Below are 20,836 nucleotides of genomic sequence, written 5' to 3' on the forward strand. Positions count from 1 at the left end.
AGGGGCGATAATATTAATCAGTTATCCCATCTCTGGCACCTTTCTTCTGAGCATCTCAACCCCCCTGACAAACACTGATTACAAACTCTCTACCCGTCTTACAAAATGGGACACTGAGTCATGGAGTGACCCCCAGGGAAGATTAAGTGAGTTTCCCAGGGTCATGCAGTCACTCAGAATCAGATCCGTGGCCAGACCTCTGAATGGGTTACCTAGAGCGGTGGCTGAATCTCCTTCCTTAGAGGTTTTTAAGGCCCAGCTTGACAAAGCCCTGGCTGGGATGATTTAGTTGGGGATTGGTCCTGCTTTGAGCAGGGGGTGAGACTAGACACCTCCTGACATCCCTTCAACCCTGAGATTCTCTGAACTCCTCACTGCCAGGCCCATGTTCTGGCCACTACACAATGCACCTCCTCATTGCTCCTTTCACACAACCCAAGCAGCCCAGCTGCCATAGTATTTCTGACCCATAAATGGTTCCGTGAGGAGAAAGGGCCATTGCGAAACCCAGACTGGACCCCCAAGCTCAGATCGCCCCACAGGGCCCTAGTCCACACCCAGATGCTAAGCCAGTGCCAGGCAGGTCAATGCTGAACTCGGACGGGGTTGCAGTTCCTGTCAGAACTGGGGCTCCAGAGGAACCACTAAAGCAACCAGCGTCTCTGCCCTCTCCTTAGTGTTACTTTGCTCCATGCACCTGGGTGTGCAGATCTGGACTCCAGGCTCCGGCTGTAACCGGGCCCCAGGCAGACACGCACACAGCAAGGCTTTCGGCGGCTGCCATTCGCCAGGGAAAGGTATAAAAACATCCCAGCCACCAGCTTCAGCCCAGCCTGATTAGACTACAGCCCACATGGCAATGCGACAACTTGGATACATTGCACACAACAGCAGCCCAGCGACTCCTACGGGAGACCCTGGGTACTGCAGGGAGGGGGGGCACTAGCTCTCGCTCCTGGCCGACACTTTGAGAAACACCCGTTAGACTAAGGGGCTTTTCGTCAACAGGCTGCTTCCAAAACAGGGACCGGAATCAGCAAGAGGCTGAATCTGAAGCCCAGGTGACAGCGGCTGACTAGCTCTTTGGCTGCCCTATGCCCGGCTATTGGATTAGCCCAGTTTCTTCGCACTGCAGCATCCCAGTGGGAATAACCCTGATGCTAAAAGTGGACAGACATTTGCAGACTATGCACAGAGGTCTTCTGTCCAGCTGTTTCTATTTCTCTCCGCCAGCCCTCTCTCTCTGCAATCTATTTCAAACCCACCTCCAGGAGTCGGCCTCCAGCTGCCATCTGTTTGCCATCGGGCAGGCCTCAGATGGCCGTGGTTACAATCTGCCTAGGAAGATGCCGACATTCTGCTAACTGTGCTAACTCTCCATGCTCCAGACAGCACCTGGTGTTACAGCACACACTGTGCACCACATGGTGCAGAATGCATGCAGCATCATAGGGCAGGCTGTGCCAGGGCGGAGGTGGGGGGACAATCAGCATGCAGTGGGGCAGCACCATGTGGGCACAGTCTTCTTCCGGTGGTGGATCAGCATTTGCTCTCACTTACACTGGCAGAAATCCAGAGTGACTCAGCTGACTGTGGCATTACTCTGGATTTATGCCACTGACCTGAGATCATAATCTGGGCCAGCCCATGGTACAACAGGACCATAGTTGCCTGAAAGGGACAGTGGACATATGGCAAAGGGACAATTTCCATACACTATGCTACTATCAATGTGTAGTCAATGTATAGGACGAGAGTAGGGTAGTAAGTATGAAAAATACAGAGCAGTGTAATACACCTGGTGTAGTCAGGACTGATGGTGTTGTTACAGGGTGAGGTCTGCAGTGTGATATGGAATTCACTATTATCATACAGTACAATGAGCCAGGCTGAGTGAGCACGTGGTGTGTAAAAGGCACATATTGCATCAGTGTGTGGTAATGCAGACGCCAGGGGTAGAAGGTACAGCACATGGTGCAGGAAAAGCACATGGTACAGCCAGTGCACTGACAACTCCAAGCACCAGGGTTAAAGATTGAAACAAGAGCTGGGGGGCTCTCACTGCACTAGCTGAGGAGGGGGAGCTGGACTGCCCCTGCTCTGCCCCGTAGCTTTGCCAGAGCCATGCACACCTTGTTCTAAATGGCACCGGGCGTGTGACCACAAGGGACTGTGGAGTCATGAGTGAGAGTTGAGGGTGTTCCCATGACTCCCTGCCCCGTAAGCCCTGCTTGTGGGACTCGTGCCAGACGGTGAATGGGAGACACGATGCTCAGTTGCTGGGGTACGGTGCGTGCAGGTGGTGTAATCAGTGTACATGGGACACTCTGTCCCTGGGAGAAATCAGTGCACCAGTGCATGCTGCAGTGTCCTGCGGGTGAATACAGTGCTTCATGCAGGTTCTGGTGCAAACCGTGCAATCAGCGTACCTGGCATGCGGTGCAGTTAGGGATGCACAGCACATGCTGTAGCCGGGTGCAGTGCACACATCAGTGCATAGGGAGGGGTAAAAGACAACAGTGCATGGGCAGATGCTATGCTCCAGGCTTGCAGACTAGTCAGGATTGCACAGCGCGTCCAAGCCTTGTCCAAGGCGCACACTGCTACGCTCACTACATGGGACCGTCACACTCGGTCTGAGCTCCCTGGGGGAATACAGCGCGAGTCCCTGGGGAAGTGCAAGTTTCACCCTCACACCGGTGGCTGCAGTCAGGTGGAAATGGGAAAGAGCCGAGCAGGCCAGATGACGAGGCCCTGCTCAGCTCCACTCGGCTGACGTGCACACGACAGGGCTGAGTGGGGGATAAATCCGTAGCCAGAGGCTGACCTCAGGCACTTGCCTGAGTGAGGACTGGATAAAAACTTAGCAAGGGCTCTCAGAACCTGGCCACAGATGGCAAAGGGCAGGTTCTGCTCTCCGCAGCATGGGTGTCTCCTCATGGAGCCCCGAGAGCTGCTCGTGGGCCCGTACCGCCAGGGAAGCCCCCCCCCGGTTCCACCCACGGACAGCTCCAAATCTCACTTGCCTGGGAGACATTTGGCACAATGAACCCCTGGTTTTCTGACATGCACCCCAGCACCCGGGATGCCACCCCCACCCAGCAACCCCTGCCGGCAAAGCCAGCTGTAGCAATGGAACCCAGCGAGCGTCGCTGAGGTAGATCATTTCACTTAAAGTAAAACAGTCAGAAAAACCAGTCCTCGCAAATCAGCCAAACCAATGGTGCCTGGCTCAGGCAAACGCAGCCTGGGCAGGGACACCAACGGGCCTCAGGCACCAGATGGCTTCCCTCTCTCCCTGTCCTGACTGACCCTCAAAGGGAGCGGAGGCTGCCCTGGCAGACCTAGCCCAGTGTGTTTGAGGGCTTGTCTACATCAGAAAGTTGCAGCGCTGGTGAGGGAGTTACAGCGCTGCAACTTTGAAGGTGTACACATCTGCAGGGCATCACCAGCGCTGCAACTCCCTGTTTGCAGCGCTGGCCGTACTCCCGTTTTGTCTCGGGTGTAGAGGATCCAGCGCTGGTGATCCAGCGCTGGTAATCCAATGTAGACACTTACCAGCGCTTTTCTTGACCTCCGTGGGAGGAGGAAGCCTCTGGTAATCAAGCTGGTCTCACTTTCCCAGTTTGCTCTCTCGTTCCCGGAACCCCGAGCAAGCAGGTCTCCTTCCCTGCGGTTTGCAGGGTGGCTCCGGGAACGCGAGAGCAAACCGCGGCGAAGCTGGTCTCCTTTCCCGGTTTGCTCTCTCGTTCCCCGAACCGCCGAGCAAGCGGTTCTCCTTCCCTGCGGTTTGCAGGGTGGCTCCGGGAATGCGAGAGCAAACCGCGGCGAAGCTGGTCTCCTTTCCCGGTTTGCTCTCTCGTTCCCCGAACCGCCGAGCAAGCGGTTCTCCTTCCCTGCGGTTTGCAGGGTGGCTCCGGGAACGCGAGAGCAAACCGCGGCGAAGCTGGTCTCCTTTCCCGGTTTGCTCTCTCGTTCCCCGAACCGCCGAGCAAGCGGTTCTCCTTCCCTGCGGTTTGCAGGGTGGCTCCGGGAACGCGAGAGCAAACCGCGGCGAAGCTGGTCTCCTTCCCCGGCTTGCTCTCTCGTTCCCGGAACCCCCCTTGAAGCCGCCCAACAGCGCTGCAGTGTGGCCACATCTAACACCACTTGCAGCGCTGGTTGCTGTAAGTGTGGCCACTCTGCAGCGCTGGCCCTATACAGCTGTACTAATACAGCTGTAACAACCAGCGCTGCCAAATTTTAGATGTAGACATGGCCTGAGTCTCAGGAGGAGACGCAGAGGCAGCTGGTTTGTTCTGTGGCTCACATTTTAACCGTCCCTGCCCAGCTATGGGAGAGACTCAGGCATCCCCCTGTGTGAGCAGTGACCCAGTTCTCCCTGTGCCCCCGTCGGGTGCCAGTCACAGGCTGCTCAGCTGTGCAAGAGGACACAGGGTGAGCAGGCTGCAGAACCACTGCCATGAACACAGGGACCAGAGGCAGGAGAGCCAACAGCTGCAGGGACCAAAGGGTTAAATCCAAGAGTGAGGACAAAAAGAAACAGGAAACTGGGTATTTCAGACTCTCCCATAAGGTGCCCAACTCAGGCAGCAGGAAGCTGCACCCCTTCTCCCACCCCAGCCAGGCAGAGGTGAGCACCTGCTGGGGGCTGCACCTTGCTCATGTAGACGGACAGACTCAGAGAACCGGTGGGGCTTAGATCGTGGGAAGTGTGAGTAGCCTGTACATGATGGGGGAAGGGGAGGCTGTGTAGAGAGTGTCCCCCTGTAACCCTACAGCTGGGCTTAAAATGAGGCGAGGGGCTTTGCCTTCCCCCCAGCTCCATGTGCTCTTGCCATGTCACGTAACTCGAGTTTCCTCCATTTCAGCCTGGAAGGTGACCTTGGGCCTGGCCAGACGGGACTCCCCCAGCAGCTGAAGCGGGTCTGGGGTTTCAGGCATAGCCCTGAGCCAAGGCTGTTGGCTCTCAGGGCATCATCTCCCTTCCCTCATTTGCAACCCCCCCTTGGAATCATGGTGCTTGGAGCAGGAGCTGGAGCACTGGGTGGGAGACTGAAGGGCATTTAGGATCAGTGAGGTGGCACTGTGGGATCCAGCTGCCTCCTCTCGGTGGGCCAGGGATTCAGCAAGCTTCAGCTCTTCACTGCAGGTGGAAAAGGGGCACCAAATTTCTGCTCGTGCTTAATGCATCTGCCCAGGCCAATCGGTAAATGCGACTGAGCCTTTCGCACATGCAATGAACCAGTTTGCACACACAGCTACAGGAATCAGGGAGCACCTGGGCACTTAACAGGTTTTTTTAAATCTACCCCTCAAGATCCAGGTGTGCATCTAGGCATGCCCAGGTCTCACCCTGCACTCCCTCAGACCTGCCTGCACAGTGAAGTCAGGTCAGAACAGAGGTAGGGCTGGCCCTCTGCAGGGGGAGGGGTGTGCACATGCCGCTTTCTCTGTGACCTGTTAATCTTCATGGTAAAAGACACCCCTCTCCCCCACCCTCCCCTGCAATCATTTAAAAGTCTGCAGGTTTTCCAGATGTGGAAACACACAAGCAGGAAAATATATGAAGAAGCAACCAAAACACCCCCAGCTTCCAGTGGCAGACCTGCCACAACCCGCTGCAGCGCCGTACAAATCTGGCTTGAAAAGGTCTTGTTCAGATCACTGTCATTCGGGGTGGCAGTATCTGGGCCATGGATCTGACAAACAGGGGGTTTGTCTGGTCTGCTGGCCTGGCCTGAACCATGGAAGCCTTTGTTAATTTCATGCCATGCTAGTGATAAAGCCCCTCCCCACGCACCAGCGGGTTCACAACAAAACCTGAAACACCCTCTGGCCTGGGTGCAGGGAATCAGCTCAGCTCTCAGTACCATGCCTGAGGAGCTATGACAGGACACCGCATCCCTGCACTACCTGGGCCCACCCAGCCCCTGCAGACGCAGCATTTACCACCCAAGGCCCTGGAATCAAGCCCGGCCCCTCTGCATCCCTTGCACAGGAGATGGAATGGCACGGAAAGCACTGCAGAGTGGCAAATGCTGGGGGTGTGATGGTGCCTGGCATGGCTGCAGCCCTGGGGCTCTTGCATGGTGATGACACTGCCCTCAGTCGCTCCCACTGAAGGCCCAGGGAGTTTGGCCATTGACACTGGTACGAATCTGATGTTTATCCTGCTAGTGCCATTGGCCCTGGCTTGGCCTGGCCTGGCCTCATTCTGCTCCAACTTTCTCTCTGTGTTGTCTCCAGCTCCTGCTGGCCCAGCTTCGCCGACGTGCTCTTTGGGATCCCACGGGCTCTCTCCACCGTGACCCCAACATGCTAGAGAGAATCCCCTGCCATGCTCACCCCACGGGATGCTGGGATTATTAACCTTCCTATGGCCCCTTTATTCAGAGGCCTAAGTGCATCTGCCCCCATGGACTGGCAGGTGTCTCACGGTGTGTGTGGGAGGGGGCCCAAGGCCATTCCCCAATTTCAAGGCCCAGGGAATTGCGGGAACAGACTTTATACAGGAACAATAAAGGATTGTGCCTGTGATCTTGCCTGTTGATCAACTGCCACGCTCCACCTTACCCCAGCACCCTCAGCACACCCCAGCACCCAGCATGTGTTCCAGCAACTAGGGCCCCACCTTTCCCCCCTGGGCTCTGCACATCTCAGCCCAATTCCCAGGGCCCCCCTCTGCCCAAATGCATTTCTGTATCCAGGGCACAAAGCCTGCCCTAATTCCTCCCCCCAGCCTGCCACTCCACGGCCCCTCACGCACCCTGCTGCCCTACTCCAGCCAGTCCTCACTCCCCCCCCCCCCGGGAAGCTTCTCCCCACCCTCTCCAGCCGGGCCCTGTGCAAACCAGGTGCCCTGCCCCTTTGCTGGTGGCTAGAGGCCATGCCACGGGGCGGCTCCAGGCTGTTTGAGCTCAGGTACACGTGAGGTATTTCAGCACCAACAAAACCTCCTGCCTGGAGGGGAGGATGGACTCCTCTGGGCCCATCTGTGGGGTTGACAGGGCAGCAACTGGGGCCCAGGGAGGAATCCTTTGCCATGGCATCGCTAGAGGGAGAGCTCAGCAAGGCAGAGCGGGGGTAGCACCAGCTGACCTCGCCAATCCCTCTAGGATGGGGGGGTAGAGCGGGGAGGTGGGGACCATCAGTGCTAATGAACACAAAAGGCAAAATGCTAAGAAGATACTGGACAGCCACTTTCCAGGGCAGCGGAAGGCCGGGCGTGGCTGGTGGCCAGTTGGCTCTGGAAATGCACCAGTGTGTCAGCCCCATGGCGGGGGGCATGCTAGGCAGTTACACGGCTCCCGCGCTGGCCTACACCGTGGTCTCATACTCCAGCACCTCCTGCGAGGCCCCGATGCTGCGGTACTGCAGGCGTGGGGTAGCCGGAGAAGAATACTCCAGCGCTAGGATCGTCTTACGGAGCCGCCTGTCAATAAAATGGGCGTCCCAGGCTGGGTATTTCTTCCTGGGCAGATCTATTCGGATGACGGGCCCTTCTGTCCGGGGGGCACGGGCAACAGGGGTCGGGGGGACGCTTGGCCTGACCTGAAAAACAGGCACGCAGCTGTCCCTGTCCCCTGGCACCCCTTCCCTCTCCCCCCCTGTAGTCCGTGGCAGGGAGCGTGGGGGGTTGGTGATAACGTCCTCTGGGGGCCCCACGCAGGTGGCCGGCGCCTTTTTGAAAATGCAGCCTGTGGTCTGGGGGCCAAACACGGGCCCGTTGGGGTGCAAGAGGCAGTAGTAGATGAACATGAAGAAGATGCCCAGGGCGAAGCTGGATGAGACCACACAGACGATGATTAAGGCGTCGAAGTCTGAGGTGGCCTGGCGGTTGTAGTACATGTACCAGAGGCCGGTGAGGGCTGCATTCTCCGCCAGAGTGATGGTGTAGTAGATGGCCATGCGGCAGCGGCTCCGGCCCTCCTTCACGTTGAACCAGCAGAAGATGTAGATGATACCCACCACCATGTTGTAGATGATCTCCTCCCACTTGGACATGCAGAAGTCCGTCTCCCCCTGGATGATCCAGAAGGTCATGATGCACCAATGCGTGACAATGAAGATGCCAAAGTAGAGCTGGAACACAGAGGCAAAGAGGGCGAAGGCAATGGCGCGGGCAGCGATGGTGAACAGGTGCCAGAGGATCTGCACCACTGCCCCCTTGTAGGACATGGGCATCTTGTCCTCCCGCGAGTCCCGCAGCACCTTCTGGTAGGAGGCAATCATCCATGCCAGAGACACCAGGGAGGCCGAGGCCGAGAGACCTGTGGAGACACAGAAGGAGTCAGGGAGTTGGAGGGAGAGGAAGAGAAGAATAGTGGGAGGAGAAGGGAGGGAAGACAGAAGATGGCACATGGGCATAGGCATGGCCAGGCTGGATCAGATCCCAGCTCCCTCTAGCCCCAGTGTCCTGTCTGTGCCAGGGCCCAACATCACATCACAGGAGCACATATGGGATAATCTGCCACCATATTAGGTCTCCTCCCGGTCCCTCAGTTAGAGACACTGGCTTCAGCTCCGAAGCAGGAGGTTTTATGTCCCTTCCAGAATTTGATCATCAACTATTGACAGCTCTGGTTGTTTTTGTTATCTGTACAAGTGTCCGATCCCTTTTCGACTCTTGCTAAATTCTTGGTCTCTCCCTGTGGCACAGAGTTCCACAGTCTCTTTCCCCGTTATGTGAGAAACTCTTTCTGTCTCTCAGTTTTGAATTTGCCACCTTTAATTTCATGGCACATCCCCCGCTGTAACTGGTGATGAGAGTGGGCAGGAAGGCAGATGGAGGGCCGGGACAGGGGCTGGGTAGGCGAGGGGCATCCCTTACCCTGCAGAGGCTCGATGTTGTTCTGCTGCACCATGATGCTCAGCTGCAGCACCAGCTGGGGGGCGCTCTTCAGGAAGGTCTCCAGCAGCCGCAGCATGCTGATGTCAGCACTCTCAAACATCATCTTCCAGTAGAAGTGGCGCTGCTTGTGCTCTGACTGCCAGCGGCTCTGGAGGCCAAGGTACAGGGTCCGGAGGTACCTGTGCAGAAGGTAGGGAAGACAGCGGGTGAAACCTGAGCGAGCCCCTGCTCCCCACTCGCTCAATGTCAGAGACAGCCCAGAGAGTGTTTAACTCACTGCTCTGTGACGCCCTTTGAGATCCCTGCAGTGCCAAAGGAACTCTGTAAAACTCCGCGCGGGTCTCATGTTCCATGCTCCCCCCTGGGGCCAACCACGTTCTGCCAATGCCTTTGCTGGGCCAGGAGAGGTGGGACAGGACAAGTGAGTCCACTTGCAGATGCTTTCCTGTGTTCTGCCTGCCTGAGTCTCCCCCTCCTGCTCTGTATGTTAATAGCTGCCCCTGGCCCTGGGGCAAGTGCTGAGCAACTCCCCCTGGATGCAGAGGGCCCCAAAGGTGCCTGGTGGGGTAGGAGGATGCCGGGGACCCATGCAGGGATCCCCTGTGTTGTGTGCCACGAAACAGAGCCTTGTACAGGAGGCTTTTGTGGCTGCCTAGGGGTGGAGTGGGAGAGGTAGAGGCCTGGTCAGCCTGACTGCCAATCAGCAATAATCCAGACTCACCCTCACAGGGATCAAGGAGAGACTGGGCATGCTGGGCAGGGACAGGATTTGGGCTTACGCAGCTGCCCCGAGGGGGATCCCCTCTCAGGCTTTGCAGGGCTTCAGTAGGTATGGAGCCAGGTTAGGCTGCACAGCCCCCTCGACTGCTCATGCCACAGAGCCTGGCCTCTTTGTATCTTGAGACCCAGTATCCTTCCCTGGGATAGCACCATGCCTTTCGCCTCCTGAATGCGGCATTCTGGTCTATTTCACTGGGATCCCCTCCAGTGTGAGATCCCTGGTCTCTCTCACTGGGCTGCACCCTGACCCGGGGGGTGCAGTTTGACAGCACTGATCTCAGAGGGAGAATGCGGCAGGCACCTTGGTTTTCGGAAGCGAATATTTTTTCTCTAACCCGACTGAAGCCTGCCCCTCTTCCCCTGCCATGCTGATCAGACAGGATAAAGGGAACAGCTGCTCTGACTGAGACCTGGGGAGCCGTATGCAGGAAACTCAAAGGGTTTTGATGACAGAGCCTTCCCTGGCTCTGGCTGCTGCCATCACATGGCTTGTGCCTGCCATATGGTAGCCAGTGTGGGGTTAGCGGAGGTGTTTGTGTGGATATGGGCTTGTGATTTACAAACAGGCCGTCTTTTACTTTGCAAACAGGGACTCCCCTCCCCCTCCCCAGCAACAAGCCCAGGACTGACCAGCTGGGCTGGGTCTGTGGTGAGCCATTGCCAGATTCCTTTTACACTGCCCTCCGCTCAGATGAAGCAGGCAGCTCCTATGCAGCCACTGGGCCACAGGAATCCTGTCTACACACCAATCGAAGGTGTGACTGCGGCATGTGTACACACCCCCAACCTGACTTTGATCTCGTCATCTCCAAGAGCAGCAGCAGCAAAGCCAGCCAGGCCCTCAAGTGCACGCCCAGGGCCAGTGTGTGCAGCCCTGCTGTTGGCACCGGAGCTGGTTAGATCAAAGCTAACTTGGGTAACGTGCTGCAATCACACCACTGACTGCAGTGTAGACCGGGGGGGGGGCAGCCTGAGCCTGAGCAGGAGCCAGAATGTACCAAGGTACATTGCCAAAGAGCCCCAGTAACAGATCAGCAGCTCCCCCACCCTGCTCCCAGCACCTCCCAGCTCAGGCGAGGGCTGGAGTGGGGCAGGGCTGAGCAGCGAGCACCCCCTGACACAGTGGAAAGTTGGCACCTGTAGCTCCAGCCCCGGAATCGGTGCCTAGACAAGGAGCCGCACATGACTCCGGAGCCACAGGTCGGCCACTCTGGGTGTAGACAGAGCCTTGGGGTGAGCAAGGTTCAAGCTGTAAGTTCCCTTCTGTCTTCTAGTCCTGGCCCCAGGCCTTACGCGAGGTGACCGGTCTGTACGGATGACCCACAGACGTGTGTCAGTGAGCAACGGCTCCAGCGTGTGAGCTTAGACACACAAAGGAAGCTTACAAGAAGTGGAAACTTGGCCAGATGACTAGGGAGGGGTATAAAAATATTGCTCGAGCATGCAGAGCTGTCATTAGGAAGGCCAGCACACAATTGGAGTTGTAGCTAGCACAGGATGTGAAGGGTAAGAAGAACGGTTTCTACGGGTAGGTTAGCAACAAGAAGGTGGTCTGGGAAAGTGTGGGACCCTTACTGAATGGGGGAGGCAACCTAGTGACAGAGAATGTGGAAAAGGCTGAAGTACTCAATGCATTTTTTTGCCTCGGTCTTCACAGACAAGGTCAGCTCCCAGACAGCTGCCAGAGCCGGCTCTAGGCACCAGCATTCCAAGCTGGTGCGACGAACTGGGAATGTTCTTAATGTTTTCTCTGAATACCGTGTTGGTGCTTCAGTGTCCCCATGGCAGTTCTTAAGTATCTGGCAGAGCAAAGGGCCAGTGCACCTAAATGCCTGACACTCTGTCTCCTAGCAACTGATGGCCTGGGCCCCTCCTCTGCAAAGGTGCCAGCTGAAGGTGTTGGAGACAAAGGGATCAGGTGACCACCTGGCCCAGGAAACGAGCTGAGCAGAGAGGAGGGGCTGGAGGGGGTTGTTAGTCTGGAGTTGGCTGGGGTCGAGGAGTGAAGTGAAGACGTGGGGGTCTGGTTCACTGCCCCCCAGAATGGAGCCGGCCGAGGGGTCCGGTTCGCTGTATCTACAAGCTCTGTTTTAGACCCTATTCCTGTCATCGAATAAACCTCTGTTTTACTGGCTGGCTGAGAGTCACGTCTGACTGCAAAGTGGGGGTGCAGGACCCTGTGGCTTCCCTAGGACCCCGCTGGGGCGGGCTCGCTGTGGGAAGCGCACGGAGGGGCAGAGGATGCTGAATGCTCCAAGAGACCCAGGAGGTGAAGCTGTGTGAGCTTCTTGCCCTGAACAAGTCTGCTCCAAGGGAGAGGAGGCTCCCCAAAGTCCTGCCTGGCTTGGTGGGGAGCAGTTCCAGAGCATCGCCCGGGGACTCCGTGACAGCTGGTGCTTGGGGCGGTGATCTGCAAGGGGCGGCAGTCCCTGTTATTTTGCCCCCAAGCAGCACGCCGAATTGCTGCCGCGGACTGGGGGGGGGGGGCAGTCTGTGTGCCCTTAAGGTGGCAGGCGCGTTTCCGCAGCAGCGGCAATTTGGCGGCAGCTTCTATGTTTACCTGTCCGGGGCAGCTTCAGCTAAACATAGAAACTGCTGCCGAATTGCCGCCACCATGGAAACGTGCCTGCCGCCCTAAGGGAACAGGGACTGCCCCACTCCCGTCCGCGGCGGCAATTCGGCATGCTGCTTGGGGCGGCAAAAACTGTAGAGCCAGCCCTGACTGCTGCACTGGGCAGCACTGTATGGGGAGGTTGTGAGCAGCCCTCAGTGGTGAAAAAAACAGGCTAAGGACTATTTAGAAAAGCTGGACATGCACAAGGCCATAGGGCCAGATGCAATGCAGCCGAGGCAGTTGGCTGATGTGATTGCAGAGCCATTGGCCATTATCTTTGAAAACTCGTGGCAACCAAGGGAGGTCCCCGACCCTTGGAAAAAGGGACATTAGTGCCCATCTTTAAAAAGGGAAGAAGGAGAATCCAGGGAACTACAGACCAGTCAGCCTCACCTCTGTCCCTGGAAAAATCATGGAGCAGATTGTGACGAAGTGGGACTGTTCTTAATGTTTCCTCTGAATACTGTGGGGATGCTTCAGTTTCCCCTGTGCATTGCTTAAGTCTCTAGGTGGTGGAATAAGGGGGTGTAATTGTTGCAGAGCAAAGGGCCGACACTGTTTCCTGGCAACTAATGGCCAAGGTCCTTCCCCCCTGCAAGGTGACAGCTAAACGTGTTGGAGAACAAAGAGATCAGGTGACCTCCTGGCCTGGGAAAGGGACAAAGCCCAGAGGAGGAGAGGCTGGAGAGTGAGTCAGTTTGGGGCTGTCTAGGGATGTGGAGTTAGTGCAGACGTGGCTGTTTGGCTCGCTACCCCTCAGAATGGACCCGTCTGAGAAACCTCTGCTTTACTGGCTGGCTGAGAGTCACATCTGACTGCAAAGTTGGGGTGCAGGACCCTGTGGCTTCCCCAGGATAGCTGCTTTCAATTACTTGAAAGGGGGTTCCAAAGAGGATGGATCTAGACTGTTGTCAGTGGGAGCAGATTACAAAACAAGGAGCAATGGTCTCACGCTGCAGTGGGGGAGGTTTAGGTTGGATATTAGGAAACACTATTTCACTAGGAGGGTGGTGAAGCACTGGAATGGGTTCCCTAGGGAGGTGGTGGAATCTCCTTCCTTAGAGGTTTTTAAGGCCCAGCTTGACAAAGCCCTGGCTGGGATGATTTAGTTGGGGTTGGTCCTGTTTTGAGCAGGGGGTTGGACTAGATGACCTCCAGAGGTCTCTTCCAACCCTAATCTTCTATGATCCTATGATTCCCTATAGAGTGTTCTGCCTGACCTAGGCCATAAGGTCCCCAGAGATCTGAGGTTCCCTATAGTAGTGCCCTATCATCTCATGGTCTCACTCCTGCTGTTCGTTATCCCACATTCAGAGGTGCCCAAGGAAAACTGACCACGCGTGACGGGAGCTGCAGTGCAGCATAATTCACAGCCGATCAGTGCTGGAGCTCCTGCCTTACCCAGCTCAGGGGCCAGGTATTCACAGCCAGAGGTTCTCCCCTGCTGCCTGTGGCTCTCACCCGGGTGCTGGGGACAAACAGCCTTGGTGCTCACAGTCAATTACATCCTCTGAATTATTCACTAGTGTCACAGAATCCCTGGGCGATGCTCTGGAACAGTCAGGACTTTGGGGAGCCTCCACTCCCTTGGAGCAGACTGTCTTCAGGGCAAGAAGCTCACACAGCTTCACCTCCTGGGTCTCTCTTTGGAGCATTCAGCATCCTCTGCCCCTCCGTGCGCTTCTCACAGTGAGTCTGCCCAGGCGGGGTCCTGGGGAAGCCACAGGGTCCTGCACCCCCACTGCGCAGTCAGACGTGACTCTCAGCCAGCCAGTAACACAGAGGTTTATTCGATGACAGGAACAGGGTCTAAAACAGAGCTTGTAGATACAGCGAACTGGACCCCTCAGCCGGGTCCATTCTGGGGGGCCAGTGAGCCAGACCCACATGTCTGCCCCAAACTGACTCACCCTCCAGCCCCTCCTCTCTGGGCTTTGTTTCTTTCCCAGGCCAGGAGGTCACCTGATCTTCTTGTTCACCTTTAGCCATCCCCTTGAAAGGGGGGAAGGGCCGTGGCCATATGTTGCTAGGAGACAGATTGTTGGCCATTTATGCACACTGGAGACTTAAGAAATGCATAGGGGAAACTGAGGCACCCACACAGTATTCAGAAGAAACATTAAGAACAATCCCAGTTCGTCACACCTAGACATTCAATTCCTCTCTCTCTCCTCACCTTGGGACGGAGGAGAACTGTGCCAGCGGGGGAGCTGGACCCCTGGGGAAAGGGAATCCCAGGAGGCCATGGCTGAGCCCCAGTGGTGGAGCAGAGCTGAGGAGCCAGTTGCTGGCCTGTGCTCCACGCTGCTCCACTAAGAATGGGGAGGAGGCGAGCTGAAACTGAAACTGAAACCACCTCACGTAGGTGTCGGAAGGCGAGAGACAAACAACTGGGAAAACAGAAAAATTAAGCAAAAGTAAGTTGGACTATAAAGCTCCCTCCCAACCTAGTAAAACTGTCACCCAAACTGATGGCCTTTGTATCAGATCCATAAAATGCTGTCAGCCGACTCCATTAGCTGGTGAGTGCCAGGAGAAAGCCTTATCCCAGCACTTTTAAGCCCATACATCATCTCCAAGGAGGTAGGGCTGGCCCCGCTCTGGCTGCTGGAAGACACCAAGGCCTGGCATCCCCCTGTGGTGCAGCCGGGAATGGGCTGGGTGCCTCGGGCAAGCCTGAGCAAAGTTCATTTTCTCAGCTGCAATAAGTCAATGCTCCTTAGTGACTATTACTGGGAAACGGGCTCTTTGCTGTGGGACGTATGATAAAAGGCTGAGCGGAGACAGGGCTGTATTTAGCCAGTGACCAGACAAATTACACTCCGCTAGCCCCTTCAATGTCATACGTCTTTCCAAAGGAGCAGAGCCCCCCAACACACTGCCCTTGCGAGCACTCAGCTGCAGTTGCCATCTGTTCCAGCCAAGAGTTCTTCCTGGTCCAGTGCTCGCCTCCTCCCCATTCTTCGTGCAGGAAGTGTTGGCCCAACACATGTGGAGCAAATCTCTTGGAAGATCTCAGTGCATAGGGAAGGGAAGGGAAGGATGGTCCCACCGAGCTCCATGGGACTTGCAGTAGGAGTCTCTGAATAATGCATGATTTCCCCTGAATAACGCAGCTCCAAGCAAGGCCCTGTAGATGTCAAGCAAGAGGGGCTGGTGTTCCCAGCTGGGCTATCTCCCAGCCTGTGCAAAGCCTCAGTGATCTTCGAGCAGAAAAAGAAAGAAAGGACGTGCTGCAGCAGAAATCCTGGGCAGGGGAGGGATGGCAGAGGATGGGTCTGGAGTCCTTTTCCATAACAGCTTCTCACACTCAGCCCCAGGTCCTTCTGGCCATTTTGTCCTAGGTGCCCTCTTTACTCAGGTTGGGGCTACGGGAGGCTATGGGACCAGAGGGGGTGACTTGTCCAGCGAATGCTCTCAAAGGGGTGGGGCACCTGTGCTAGAAAGTTCTGCTCTTGGAAAGATCAACTTTGCAAAGCCAGAAGTCTGGTATGGAGTGGCCCGGGCATCTGCACTGGGGTGTGGAGTTGGCTTTCCGCTTGGATTCTTTTGGAGTCCCTGGCTGTGAGGAAGCTCTCAGATATCTGAGTCTGCTGGTACTCCAGTGATTAGGAATCAAAGTTTCTATTTCCATGGCCCTGCTATAATTCTCACTGAGGGAAGATAATGCTGGGCCAGAACTGAGAAACCAGCACACAGGAGCAGAACTGAAGAAATACCTGATTTGTCAGTTTGGTGGCTGAACTGAAAAATACCAGGGGAAAATTGGTTTGTTTCAAGCCAAACTGACTTTTGGGTTTCTCGGTGGAATAAAATACAGAAGAAAATACATGCAGGTCAACATGAAATATTTCCAATTACACATGCCCCTAGCCTCTGTGTGCCAGGAGCTGGGAATGGGCGATGGGAGATGGATCACTTGATAATTTCCTGTTCTGTTCATTCCTTCTGGGGCACCTGGCATTGGTCACTGTCAGAAGACAGGACACTGGGCTGGATGGACCTTTGGTCTGACCCAGTAGGGCTGTTCTTATGTTCAAATGTCAAATCAAACCAGACATTTTCAAAATGGTTCGTTTCAATTTTTTTCAAAGCAAAATGCTTCCAGATTTTTTATATTTTTGTCAGCCAAAGGCATTTGCTGAATTCGCTCTGAAATCATGGACAGTGTTGGGATCCTGAAAAATGCATTTCTCAGCAAATTTCCTATGTGAAAAAATGTTTCACCCAGCTCTGCTCAGGGGGCACAAGAGCGGGAGCCCATAACAGGGAGCCTGTGGGAGTGAGGGTGGGGGGTGACTCTGGGCTAGTGGGCAAACAGGAATGAACAAGGCAGGGTCTATTTACCTGCCATAGCCAGCTAGTGCTCACTGATGTGCTAGGGGTAACTTTAGGATTAGGATTGTATCTGGGACAGGCTGAGGGTCATCCAGCAGTGGCAGGTGGCCAGCAGCAGGTTCATCAGGGTGTGGGGTATCTAGATGGTGCAGAATGCAGGGATCCAAGCAATGTCTGTGTCAGGCTGAGGCCAAGCACCATTTTGCAAGACAGCATCGCTCCAAGAGGGATAAGGAGAAGCTGCAGCTAGGACAGACGTGCAAGACAAGAGGGAGCAGTGGAGCAATTCCCATTGTTGTGAAATAGGCACAGGCTTGTACACATCCTATGCACCTGTGCACACCCCCAGAGGGGCATCATTCCTCTTATTGGGCCAAATTCCAGCATGGTGCAATCAGGTACCATGACATTGGTTTCAGTGGTGTTTTGCCTGATTACACCAGGCCTGGACTTGGCCCCGTGGTTTCTCAGTCACGGGCTTATGGAGAAACACACTGTTCAGAGTGTGCCAAGAGAAAGGCAATACTGCCAGGTAGTGCTCCACAGGCGGCTCTCCCCAGCCCAGACCCCCACATGCCACCTCACCCTCTGGCCCGGACAGAGCTCCGCCCTTTGTCACCTCCAGCCGGAGCTGCTGCCACACCCTCTCCCTAGGGGAGGTTAACGGCCCCCTGAAAGCTGCAGCTCGGTTCCCCACAGACAGCAGCACTCCACAGCCTGCCCCACTCCACTTCCAAGTCTGGACGCATGGGGCCAGCCCTCTTCTAGACTGCCCCTCAGGTGAGGTCTGGGGTGCCACAGGGACCCCCACTCTTCATGCAGCCCACCAGGCACACAGGGATCTGCAGAGACACACTGTTCCCAGGGCACGGCGGCAGGGCTTTGTGAAAGAGGGAGAAGAGGGGAAGCGCAAGATGCAGCAAGGGAAGGAGAGCAGATGAGAGCACGGAGCAGCTGGCGTCTGGGGGGCCAGGGCAGGGCCGCTGGGACCTGAAATAGAGCTCACTCTCAGACCTCCACCAGGAGCTGGGAGAAAAGGAGCAGGAAGCAAGGGGCAGGTTCAAGATATTTGATCCTGCCCTGGGAATAGTGGCTGCTTTTTACTCAGACAAGAGCTCTAATAGGGGGAGTCATTTTTACACTGAAGCACTCAAATGAATTTATCCCAGAGGGTGGGAAGATGTGGGAGAGCTAGTGGCACTGGTGCTCAGGTAGGGATGGGTGGGCAGGGAGAAGCTGCCAGCAATCTTGGGTCTCTTGTCCCAATTGCTGAGCCTGCCTTGGCAAACAAACTGCACCAAACTGTTTCCAGTGAAACATGCACCATTTGCTGAGCTGGATGCTGCAGGCCGTGACCGTCCCAGCCACTGGGCCACCCTCATGGCTGCTGCTCTGTACGCAGAGGAGGAGCAGCTGGATGGCGGAACCAGAGCAGTGGCTCCTTCACCCTCCTGTGGGGGGGAACTTTCCTTTGTCTCTTGCACACACTGGCAATGGAAGCCCCCCAGGAAAGGAGCCCAGCCCTGAAGACTGCTCTGACTTGCAGGGGGGCTGGGAGAGGCAGATGGACTCTTGGAGCCGGAAGGTTCCAGAGCAGAAAGAGTGTATGACAGCTGGGCCTAGAGTGGAGAGACACGGTCAGAAATCAGGGGGGCTGCCCCAAAGAGTCCCAGAGCACTAGGCCCTGTGTATGGAGGCATGGCCCCTTGGGAGTAAATCCAGAGCCTGCAAGAGATGGAGGCCTGGTCCCCTCCCTCCCCCAGAGCCTGCCAGGCTGTTGTGCCAGTGCCCTGTTACTCAGAGGCACTGTGCAGTGCCAGAGCTCCGCTGGGGACGCCGGTGCAATGGAATGCTGCACCGCCCCCAGTGCCAGAGCTCCAATGGGGACACCGGTCCGCCGGAATGCTGCACCGCCCCCAGTGCCAGAGCTCCGCTGGAATGCTGCACCGCCCCCAGTGCCAGAGCTCCGCTGGGGACACCGGTCCGCCGGAATGCTGCACTGCCCCCAGTGCCAGAGCTCCGCCAGGGATGCCGGAATGCTGCACCGCCTCCAGTGCCAGAGCTCCACCGGGGACGCCGGAATGCTACACCGCCTCCAGTGCCAGAGCTCCGCCGGGGACGCCAGTGCAATGGAATGCTGCACCGCCTGCAGTGCCAGAGCTCCGCTGGGGATGCTGGAATGCTACACCGCCTCCAGTGCCAGAGCTCCACTGGAGATGCTGGAATGCTGCACCGCCTCGAGTGCCAGAGCTCCGCCGGGGACGCCGGAATGCTGCACCGCCTCCAGTGCCAGAGCTCTGCTGGGGACGCCAGAATGCTGCACCGCCCGCAGTGCCAGAGCTCCGCCGGCGATGCCAGTGCAATGGAATGCTGCACCGCCTCCAGTGCCAGAGCTCCGCTGGGGATGCTGGAATGCTGCACCGCCTGCAGTGCCAGAGCTCCGCTGGGGATGCTGGAATGCTGCACCGCCCGCAGTGCCAGAGCTCCGCTGAGGATGCCGTGCGCCGGAATGCTGCACCGCCTGCAGTGCCAGAGCATCGCCAGCTGACTGCCTTGCTGCACCGGGGCCCTGCTTCCCACATCTAACTGATGCCCACCCTCCCCTGCCAGCGCCCTGGGAGGAACACATGCCCCAGTTACACAGCGCCTCCGTGGCTTGCAGCGCTGAAGCACTGCAGAGATACCTGCCCAGCAATGCCAGAGCCCCCTAAAAGCCTGGAGCCCTGCAGGAAATCCCCTCAGTGGTGGGTGAAATCCCCTGGCAGCTGGGGAACTGGAAAGAGGCATCTGGTCTGTAGGACAGCAGGGAGATGAATGAAAAACAGAGGGGAGGCAAAACAGCATGAGTGAGCCAGGCAGCCGAGGGACCGGGAGGGGAGAGGGCAGAGCGGGGCAAGGTGGTGGAGCCCTGAGGGAGGAGAGGCAGGGCTAGGGGTGTATCAGTGCAGACAGAGAGGAGCCCTTCTTCTGTCGCTGAGCTGACAGCTCCCTGGCTGTTTGCGTTACCAGGGACACTGACGTGTGACAGTAATTGTTAATTCTCCGCTTTCAATATTCAGCAGGGAGGGGGATTTACTGGGCTCTTGACAATTTTCCAGCCACTCAGAAGGGGCAGGACACCTGGCAATGGCTCTTAATGACAGAAACCCTCATCAATCACTGTGGGAAGGACAGGGAAGGGCAGGGAAGACAGGAGAGCCTTAGCCCCACAAGGAGAAACTCTGCCACCCAGCAAGCCACCCCTGTGCCCACCCAGCCTGGCGCCGTGCCGGCTTTCAATGTACAGACAGGCTCGTGGAAGCTGCGTAAGTACCTAACCAGGAACCTGTGCACCTCGCCCCAGGATCTCCATTCCTGGCAGTCACTGAGCACCACTCTGCTTCCGGCCCCGGCCCCGAGGGGCATTCGCTGAAAAGCCACTAGGCGGCAGCTCCCCCACACAGAGCAGCAGAGCCAGAGGCCAAGTTGTGGGTGGGGAGCCCTGACATGCCACAGGCACCAGAGGCTACCCCACCGCTTATACTTTTAGGGTCCAGAGGCAGGGACAGACCCATCTCCCCCCATCCCCTGACAGTGCCCACTAGGAACGTCAACCCTGGGCATCAGCGAGATAGGGGCCCCTGGAGTGAGGATCCACATGGGGATTTCCCAGGGAAGAGCCGCAGGCTACCCTGGTGAGTCCCTGAGGCTGCTCCTTGGCTTTTCCCCAGCGATCTGCCCCTTTTGGCACCTGGAAAGTGATTGTGGGGGTTTACACAGCAGAGCTAGTGCTGCTCTTGGCAAGCCACAGGAGGGAGCTCGCAAAGTCAGGAGTTGTCCTCTCTACCCTGACCCCTTAGGTGTCCCTGCTCTCTGGGACTGTTCTGTGCCAGGGAAACCCAGGGGCTGCCAAGTAACTCAGCTCTATATAGGTTCTTACACCATGCTCATCCGAGCACCTTCCAGTCACGTATTAAGGAACAGGAGCTGCTAGTGAGATCCTGCCTGATAGGCAGGAGAGCCTGTGGGCACCTGGTGACAGCCGAGTACCTGCTCCATTTCCCCAGCCCAAGTACCAGCTCATAAGAACCAGCCACAGCCTGAGCCCCTCACGGAGTTTTTACTTGGCACAGCTCTCGTCGCAGTCGGGGAACTTCCCTAAGCAAAAAGGGGCTTGAGTAAGCAGACAGCAGTATTCAGCCTATTCACACCATCAGCTCCGCACCAGCCCCTTCCAACGGGGATCTCCAAGCACTCAAGAGAGATTAACC

The 20,836-nt window shown here is 56.6% G+C and overlaps 1 protein-coding gene across 1 annotated transcript in view; it reads right to left on the minus strand.

Annotated features, from left to right (window-relative positions):
* Positions 1 to 6,832: 6,832 nt before the first annotated feature.
* XKR7 (XK related 7) overlaps positions 6,833 to 20,836 on the minus strand; it is a 31,922-nt gene continuing 17,918 nt past the window's right edge. Inside the window, exons 2-3 of the mRNA XM_030533617.1 lie at positions 8,834 to 9,033; positions 6,833 to 8,273 (exon numbers count right to left, since the gene is read on the minus strand). Coding sequence (XP_030389477.1) covers positions 7,321 to 8,273; positions 8,834 to 9,033 — 1,153 coding nt within the window. The 3' untranslated portion in view covers positions 6,833 to 7,320. The remainder of the gene's footprint in view (positions 8,274 to 8,833; positions 9,034 to 20,836) is intronic.

The sequence above is a fragment of the Gopherus evgoodei genome, chromosome 14, assembly GCF_007399415.2.
Source record: "Gopherus evgoodei ecotype Sinaloan lineage chromosome 14, rGopEvg1_v1.p, whole genome shotgun sequence".
Classification (NCBI taxonomy): Eukaryota; Metazoa; Chordata; order Testudines; family Testudinidae; genus Gopherus; species Gopherus evgoodei.